The sequence below is a fragment of the Callorhinchus milii genome, unplaced genomic scaffold (genome assembly GCF_018977255.1).
Source record: "Callorhinchus milii isolate IMCB2004 unplaced genomic scaffold, IMCB_Cmil_1.0 Scaffold1, whole genome shotgun sequence".
In the NCBI taxonomy this organism is placed as follows: Eukaryota; Metazoa; Chordata; class Chondrichthyes; order Chimaeriformes; family Callorhinchidae; genus Callorhinchus; species Callorhinchus milii.
The window spans coordinates 67,734,006-67,743,254 of NW_024704742.1; the positions used below are offsets into that span (position 1 = coordinate 67,734,006).

General features: G+C 46.3%; 1 protein-coding gene across 1 annotated transcript in view; it reads right to left on the reverse strand.

The window, feature by feature from the left end:
- The window catches only part of polr1a (RNA polymerase I subunit A), a 61,765-nt gene extending 52,559 nt beyond the window's left edge, over nt 1–9,206 (reverse strand). The window contains exons 1-8 of the mRNA XM_007897993.2: nt 9,091–9,206; nt 6,157–6,361; nt 5,701–5,850; nt 4,793–4,897; nt 3,113–3,198; nt 1,580–1,716; nt 929–1,015; nt 292–400 (exon numbers count right to left, since the gene is read on the reverse strand). Of these exons, the coding sequence (XP_007896184.1) occupies nt 292–400; nt 929–1,015; nt 1,580–1,716; nt 3,113–3,198; nt 4,793–4,897; nt 5,701–5,850; nt 6,157–6,361; nt 9,091–9,167 (956 nt within the window). The 5' untranslated portion in view covers nt 9,168–9,206. The remainder of the gene's footprint in view (nt 1–291; nt 401–928; nt 1,016–1,579; nt 1,717–3,112; nt 3,199–4,792; nt 4,898–5,700; nt 5,851–6,156; nt 6,362–9,090) is intronic.
- Nucleotides 9,207–9,249: the final 43 nt, after the last annotated feature.

Here is a 9,249-nt window from a genome sequence, read left to right on the forward strand (position 1 = left end):
CTTGGCGACCCCAGAGTGTGAGTTGTGGTACTACTGGAGTCTAACCAGCTAAAACCGCAGAGCTTGGCATTGAGTGCACTGTCTGGCAAGCTTTGTTGCTGCTTGTCCAGCTAGGACCACCCTCACTTTAGGGCTTTGGCTTGCAGGGTTAACAGGAGGTGAATGGGAAAAATCCCTGACCCTAGTGACTTGAAATCGCAAGGCTAAAAATGTACTTACTAACATTAGCTTGGGACATTTCCACTCTATTGGGACATTGGAAGAATTCAATTTTTGACCAAGTTGTCTTACCGGGATGGTGGTACCACAACGAGATCCAGGAAAAACATGTCGAGGTTCCAGCCAGTCTTCGCATTGGCGGTTAATTCCAAGCCAGGAAAGAGATATTTCAGGAAGAAGCCTAAGAAACAGTATATATTGGTGGTAGTCTAAACTCAGTAAGTAACTAAGTTAATAAGTAACTAAGTCAATCAGTCAACAAATAATCACTGCATTTGAAACAGCCGTTCATGTCAGGAGGACATGTCAAAGCACTTCAGTAATTATTGTCGAGTGTAATGACCGGGATTCGAAAGTCTTGAGACGGGCCTCAGTGTATAAGCTATGCAGACCTTAGAGGTCTCGGGTTGAGTCCAGGATGAACTCAAGACAGGGTCTCTGCTCCTGGTGCCTACAGGTGAGGATGTGTATGGCAGCCGTGTGGGGAGAAGTCAGGCCCGGGGCTGTGGCCTGCTGACACTCACTGGAGGGATGGGGTGGGAGGGTACCAGAGGGCAGCCAGTATCCGTGGAACTGCACCTCGCTCAGCAAGAGGAGGCTAGAGACCAGGAGCAGAGAGGCATATGCCAGTGGGGAGAAAATAATTGGCCACACTAAAATTTGAATATCAAATAGAATTCTCCTCGAAAACTGGACACAAGCCACTCACCATCATTGTTCCACAGCTCCAGCATGTGCTCCTTAGCCGTGCTGGGGGTAAGAAATCCTCGCTTTCCCCACGGGTTCTCATCAAGACCTGTCAGACAAGCATACATTTACTCACAAACGAGTGACAGAAGAAATAACAATAATAGATGACAGCAAAATTAATATAAAGGGAAGAAAACAAACAATAATCATAATACTTCCATTTGATATAGCACCTTTCACATCGGGATGATGTCTAAAGGCACTAATTTGTAGGCAGCCAATTTGTGCGCAGCAACGTCCCCATAAACAGCCATGGAACTGCACCTCGCTCAGCAAGAGGAGGCTAGAGACCAGGAGCAGAGAGGCATATGCCAGTGGGGAGAAAATAAATAAACGCTCCCCCAAAACTCTGTATTGGAGTGTCAACATAGACTATGAGGTCCCAACATTGGGATTGAACAGGCTGCCGCGTTTCGCTCACAAAATACAGTCAATCCACTTTGCAGAATATCCTGTGAAGCACTTTTAGACGTCTCAACGATGTGAAAAGCGCTATATCAGATGCAAGGAATATTATTACATTATACTACCTCAAGGAAAGAGTACTACCAATCGAGTCAGGCTGACAAAACATGTGGAAAGTATAGAGGTAACTTTATACCAGCCTCACCTGCAATCGTTTGCGTAGTGTCTTGCTCCACAGCCTTTTTCTCCAAGGTCTTCTTTGGCTTGGTTAACCGTATGGTCGAAGGATACGTCACTATTATCTTGCTGTTATGCTCCTTCCTCACAACAGCCTTTCCCATTCTATATAGAAACATACGAGAGGTTGAATTCAAAAATAAATCCTTTACCTCCTTCCAATACTATTTATAATAATCCTTCTATGTGACATAGTGCCTTTCACATAATTGAGATGTCTCAAAGCTATTCACAGTATTTTACTGTGTGGACCAATATGGCTGCTAATTTGCACACAGCAGTGTCCCAAAAAATAGTCGTGAAGTGAATGACCAATGCTATTAATTATTATTATTAACTGTTCAGTCTCACTCAGGTAGTACTCTCGCCTTTAAGTCAGAAGGGTGTGGATCAAGCCCTCAGCGGGACTTGGAGCTCATATGGTCTAAGATGACACTCCAGTGCAGCGCTGAGGTTGTGCTGCATTGTCAGAAGTGCCATCCTTCAGATAACATGTTAAACCAAGGTCCTGTCTACCTATTCAGTTGGAACTTAAAGATCCCGTGGCACTATTTGAAAAGAGACGGGCGTCTCTCCCGTATCCTGACCTACAATCCCCCAAAATAAAATTGGTCATTCATTTCATGGCTGTTTGTGGGACATTGCTGTCTGAAAAATGGCTGCCTCGTTCACCCACAAAACACACAGTCACTACAGTTCACAGTCTTTCCAGTGAAGCGCTTTAAGACGTCCTCCTGACGTGAAAGGTAATGTAACAAATATTATAGCACGCAGCAGCCCAATCTGTACAATACAACAACAACAATGTTCCAAGGTGCTGGACAGTTGAGGGTTTGTACTCGAATTGGGATGCTGGGGGGAAAATCAAGTGAGGGTTGGGTGGCCAAGGAGGAGGGGGGAAATCAAGAGAGAGTGGGGATGATGGGGGAAAGATGAGCAAAGATGCAGTTAGAGGAGGGTCTTGAGATAGAGCTTGAAGGAGGTGAGGAAAGGGCAAGGGCGAGGTGAAGGGTCTGTGGGATGGAGTTCCAGATGGTGGCGGCAGAAGGGCTGAAGGCCTGACCGCTGATGGTGAGGCGGGCAAGGTGAGGGACGTGAAGCAGGTGAGTGTCTGCCAAGCAGAGGGAGCAAGCAGGTTGATAGTTTAAGAAAGTCACAGAGGTAGGGTGGGGTAAAACTATGGAGGGATTAAAGTGAGGACGAGGATCTTGGACTAGATCCTCTGGGGAACGTGGATGTGACAATGCGGCAAGTTGTCAGAAAATGTTGAATATAAGACTTGGATATAGGTGTTGAGACAGGTTTCACCCGGGATGATTTTCAAGCGCCAGCTACTGACAGAAACAATTCTCCAATGTGATGATGTGTCTCTCCAATAACTAGTGCAAAATGGTTCCAAAAAAAAAGGAGAAAAGAATTTGTGTTCTGGGTTTCCGCTGACTCAGAAACAGGCAATAACTGAGCTAAGCACAGACAGTGTTTGCACAGTAAAATCACTCACTTGCAGTATGGACACCTTTTTGACTGCATGTGGCTTTTCCAAAAGTTTCCTACTAACTTACTCCTGAGGTCACTCAAGCTTTTCACCTTGAAAGAGAAAGCAACATATGATAAACAGATTATTTCCACCTCAATGTGCTCAAATATTGACTGTATAAACAGGAGGAGGCCAATCAGCACCTAGAGCCTGTTCCACTAGTGCCTTTCACTAGTTGAACTCAAGTCTTTCACTGGTTGAACTCAAGTCTTGGCTGATTCTCTAATGCAGAGGCTCTAGCAGATTTGGATGAAATGTTAAACAGAGGTAACTGCGTGCCTGTTCAGGGGAACGTCAAAGAACCTATGACTCTATTCAAAATGAGAAAAGTATTTTCCAGGTGCCCTGGCCATCAATCCCCCAAATAAAATTGGTCAATCACTCCATGATTGCTTGAGGGACATTGCTGTCCGCAAATTGGCTGCTGGTTTCGCATACAGAATACGCAGTCACTATACTTTATAGCAATATCCTGTGAAGCGCTTTGAAACTTCCTCCCAACATGAAAAGCATTATATCAAACGAGAAAATTATTATTATTGTATCTGACCCAGTTATAACACAGTGGTTCATGACTATGATATGGTACCCGGGTGATAACAGGTCACGTCATAGCGTTTCTGCGCTGAACTGGACGGAGAATTAGTGCCGATGCATCTCACGAGCATTCCCAGCAATGCCTTTGTTGCTGGGAGGCAACCTGCACTGGCATGTCACGATCAAGAAGCCGTCTAATTAGTGCCAGAAGTGCAATAATAATAATCCTTACATTTGACAGTGCTTTGTTACATCATCGAGTATACAGAATATACTAGTAAAGTGAATTGACTGTGTATTTTGTGGGTGAAACACGGCAGACAATTGCGCACAGCAGTGTCCCACAAACAGTCATGGATTGAGTGACCAAATGTTTATTATTTACCTTTTTTTTAAAGAGTTTATTACCCCCCGGAAAGCAATCAGACAATCAACTAACAATCGGATTCCTATTTACTGCTAGGTAAACAGGCGTGTGGGATAAGGAAACTTGCCAAAGGTTTCACCCTGCCCGGGAATCAAACCCAGGACCTCTTGCTTGCGAGGGATCTAACCAATATGCTACAGGACTGCAACACACTTCTGGCACATGGTGGGTTACGCGCACCCACTTTGCCACTCAGGATAACTGAATAATCGACTGCATTATAATAAATAAAAACGAAAGATCCCTTGGATCTTACAGGAATTGGGAAGGGTATGAAGAGAGTCTTGGGAATATTCTGACCTCACTTCTGACCATATTAGATCCAATTTTATTATTATTATAGTATTTTAATCTTATTTTGGACCTCGACTACAGTCACCCACTGTAAACCTCTGAATTCCCCTCTTCATTTTTTAAACACTTCAGTCTTATCATTAAGGTAACACACATTGGTACGTTTTTCATTTACCACACTGAAAAACTCTCTTTGACTGTACCTCTATCTCCCACCCCATTCAGGATCCCATCACATTTCCTTTTTCCTCATCCAAAGAAAAAGCAGAGTAAAAATTTTAACCTCCCACTGCACAAGACCTTTGTCTGAATCACACAACAGTAAACCCTAACTCCACCAAGTGATTGGCAAGGCAAGGCTCATCACGAACGGTTTTCGTGCTTACTTGTGCAGTTTTGCATCCTCCTCGACTGTTGAGTGTAGCTTGAGTATGTTCATTCAACACTTCTCGGATTTCATCTGCCGAAGAGTTTGAATTTTTCTCCAGGACCTATAGACAGAACAGAATTAAAATGATGATAATCCTTGCATTTCGTACAGTGCCTTTCACATTGAGACGTCTCAAAGCACTTCATGGGATAGAATAATAAATAATAATCCTTGCATTTGATACAGCGACTGATCACATCGTCTCAAAGTGCTTCATGAGATATACCGTGATATGACAACTTTTGGAGGTGAATTATTCAAACCACAGCAAGTTGAAATGTGTCCATCATTTGGTCTCCCACCTCTGCTTCCCCCATTGTTCCAAGACATGCAGCAGGCCTGAGTTGGACGAGTGGAGGGGGCAAGCAAAAGAGCAAAAGAGTGGGGTGGGAGAAGATCAAAGAGATAGGGAGTTCAAGGGCGTCAAGAGTGAGGGCTCAAAATCGCTCAAAGTTGAGAGACAGTGAAACTTGTCAAGGACAGGGGTGAAGGACACACAGAGTTTGGTGCGGTTGAGGCAGTTTTGGATCGGCTTGGTCTTGTGGATTACGGAGCTGGGGAAACCAATTAGGAGTGCATTGGAAAAGTCAAGGCGGGTGGTGACAAAAGCATAGATAAAGGTTCCGGTGGCATTTGGTTTGAGATGAGGGTTTCACTTTGGTGTGAATTCACTGAAAGGGTCCTTTTCCACCAGCATGATGAGTTGGACGGACATAAATTAAGGACTCGAGTAAAGAAAGAGGGGGGTTGGGGGGTGGAATGAATAGCCCCAAGCAACCTGTTTGAATCACATTGCACAGAAGTGATGATGAAAACAAAACAATGCAAAGAGAAAACAAATATAAATAAGTCTTATTTTTTTACCCCATTCAGCACTTCTTCCAGGTTATAGACAACATCAATAGCTCCAACTTCCAACACTTGTAGCTGACTCAGCAACAGGTATAATATGGCACGGGAGCAGGTTAGCATGTGGCAGTTGAAACAGGAACCTCGTATCATCAGATACAATTTCTGCAGGGAAAACATTTCATGGAAAGAAAAAGCAAAAAAAAAATCAGCACAAGATTATAGGAACAACAAAAACAACTTGTGCTTATACCCTTCATTTAGGGTGGCGTCTTGGAGCGCTTAGCAGGTGGAGTTTGATTCTGAGTTGGGGGAGAGAGGGTGACTGTAGGCACGGTCAAAGAGGAAAGTCTTCAGGTGCAATTTGAAGACGGGCAAGGAGAAGACAAGGTAGAAGGATTGAGGTAGAAAGTTCCAGATGTAACAATAAATAACAAATCAATTATTTATAAGAAATTAATCAATACTTACATCAAAAAATACTGGATTATAGACGGTTAGCGGGAGTTCTATATGACCTAGGTGTCCAGGGCAATTATTGTAATCCTGTGCACAGGTGCCACACACTTCCTTGGAATCGCCAGGTCCTAACGCAAGGTCATACAGGCCATTCAATGATGGGTTACCCATGGTATCCAGATACTTGGGATTAGAGATCACCTTTACACTCAGCTTCCTTAAACACAAAGTGAAAATAATTATTCACAAAAATCTTAGTTATTAAATTAATAATAATCCTTGCATTTGAAATAGAGCCTTATCATGTCATCAGAAGATCTCAAAGCACTTCACTGTATTATACTGTAAAGTGCAGTGACTTTTTTTTTGTAAGCAAATACAACGGCCAAATTGCACACAACAATGCCCACAAACAACCATGAAGTGAATGACTAATTTTATCCGGGAGATTGTTGGCCAGGATCTTCCAGGCAATTACTGTTCATCACCTAAACATTCTGCTAAAGGCATAAACATTCTACCTTAATTTGGCTTCTTAATCTACAAGCATTGGCAGAAAAAGACTCCAAGGGATCCCTGACCGTGACTACATGCTGTATGTCCGAAGCATATTTCATCAGCACGCATTTGTCCTGCTGAACCACCCCACGTTCCCCAAACAGCGGTGAGATGAATGAGCATATTGTTTTCCAAGAGCAAACCAATGTCGTAAAGATGAAAATGCTACTGAGAAAGCCCATCTGGCCCCACCATCAGTGGGCTGACCGATTCCAACACTCAATTACCAACTCCACTTTACCTTGGAGCCAGCTCAGGCCCAAGGAGATTCCACTTAACTCCCTCCTATCTCCCCATCTCCCTCTCCGCTGCCTTAAGAGTTTTGCTCACAAAATATACAGTCAATTCACTTTACAGTATATTCTGTGAAGTGCTTTGAGACGTCTCAAAGACATGATAAGGCACTATATCAAATGCAAGGATTATTATTATTACCTGAACTCCTACCCACTGGGCTTCCTCCATAACTCCCTCTCCACCACTCTTGATGCCCTTGGCCCCCTCACTTCCCCAACTTCTCCCACACATGGAAGTCACCCGGGTACAACAGCCACCTCCATTCCCTTAAAGCTCAGGTGTGTGCCACTGAATGCACCTGGCTCAAATCCAACCTAACAGTCCATCGGCAGATCTGGCTGGACTTTATCAAATCTTACCACTCCACCCTCGCATCTGCTAAACCGTCCTTGGACTCCAAGACAATCTTGAAGGTCAAGGACAACCCCAGGCCCCTCTTCTCCATCACCAACCGGTTCCTCCATCCACCCTCTCATGCCTCGCCCATCTTCTCCTCCAACGCCAACTGCGAGGAGATACTGGACTTCCTCAAAACCAAAATCAAGGGGATCAGCTGCCTTTGCCTTTCCAATCACTACTGCCTCCCCATCCCTCCCACCTTCGAACCTGTCTCCCCTCCTCTCTCATCACCAACTATAACCCACATGAAACCAACCACTTGCTCTCTCGACCCCATCCCTACCCCTCTCCTTACCTCCCAGTTTCACCTTCTTGCCCCCCCTACTCACAGACATCATAAACCTCTACCTGTCCACTGGCTTCGTTCCCACCCCTTTAAAAACAGTCATCATGACTCCTATCCTTAAAAAACCCTCCCTGGACCCATCAGACATCAAGTCCTGGATGAGAGCTAACTTTCTACAGTTGAACATCAACAAGACTGAAGCTCTCCTGATTGGTTCCTGTCAGCGCCTCCACACCTCAGGCACTGACAACATCACCATCCAAGGATGCACACTCCACCTTACTAAGCCAGTCTGAAACCTTGGCATCTTGTTTGACCCTCAGCTATCCTTCCTACCCCACATCCGTGCCATGTCCTGCTCTGCCACCCCCCACCTCCACAACATTGCCCGGCTCCATCACTATCTGATACCGTAGGCCGCCGATTCCCTCATATACGCATAACATAACATCCAGGCTCGACTACGCAAACTCCCTGCTTGACGACCTCCCCAACTCCTCCTTCCGTAGGCTGCAGATCATCCAGAACTCTGCAGCCCGTGTCCTCTCCCGCCCCAAGCTCTGCGACCCTATCACCCCCATCCTCACTCGACTCCACTGGCTTCCCATCATACAGAGCACACTGTTCAAGATCCTGGTCCTCACCTTCAAAGCCCTCCATGGCCTCGCTCCCCCCCCTACCACCGCGACCTCCTAACCCCCTACCAATATGCCCGCTCCCTCCTCTCAGCGATCTCCGTGCTGCTTCGTGTCCCCCGACCTGCCCGTTCCACCACTGGCAGGCGAGCCTTCTGCCACTCTGTCCCCATCCTCTGGGACTTCACCCGCAGTCCCTCCCCCTCATCTGGATAATTATTATTATTAATACTGAGAATTACTATTATCCCTTCCCTCGCTTCTTTCAAGACCCGTCTCAAGACCCTCCTCTTCGACCGTGCCTTGGGTCACCCCTCCTTCCCCGCCGGCCCTCCCCGCTCCCGGATCCCGAGCTCAGGTCCGAAACGCCAACGGTCCCGGCGCCTTGGGGACACCCTCCCGACGTGAAAGGCGCGATGCAAATGCAACGCCGTTGCTGTTCCTACCCGGAAGGATAGCCCCGGGCGCCAGTTGCTTATTTGGTCAAGCAACAAGGGACCAGGTGGAGGGAGGGACAGGTACCAAGAGCTTCCTGGGGAGCAGCACGACTCGCTCAGCATGAAATACACAAGAGCATATATATATATATATGTATATATATATGGCTGTCCCACCCTCCGGCCCTCTGCCCACAGATGGATCACCAGTTGGCACAGATGTGGAGCGAAACCCGGGAGGGACCCTCGGGAGACGAGTGCCTGGGGGGGGGGGGCAGTCGGGGGGCCGCACGGCTCACGTTTCCCGCTCTCTTTTCTTTTCTTTTTTGTTTACCTGATTTCTTCCGCCGAATAAATGTTGAAAGAGACGCCATCCAACCGCCGCCACGGGGTCTCGCTGCCGATTAACATTTTTGCGTAACGGTCATGAACCAGAGAGTGTGGAGGGCCCTGTCCGGGGGGGGACAGAGAGGGGCCGGGGCCCGGCACAGTG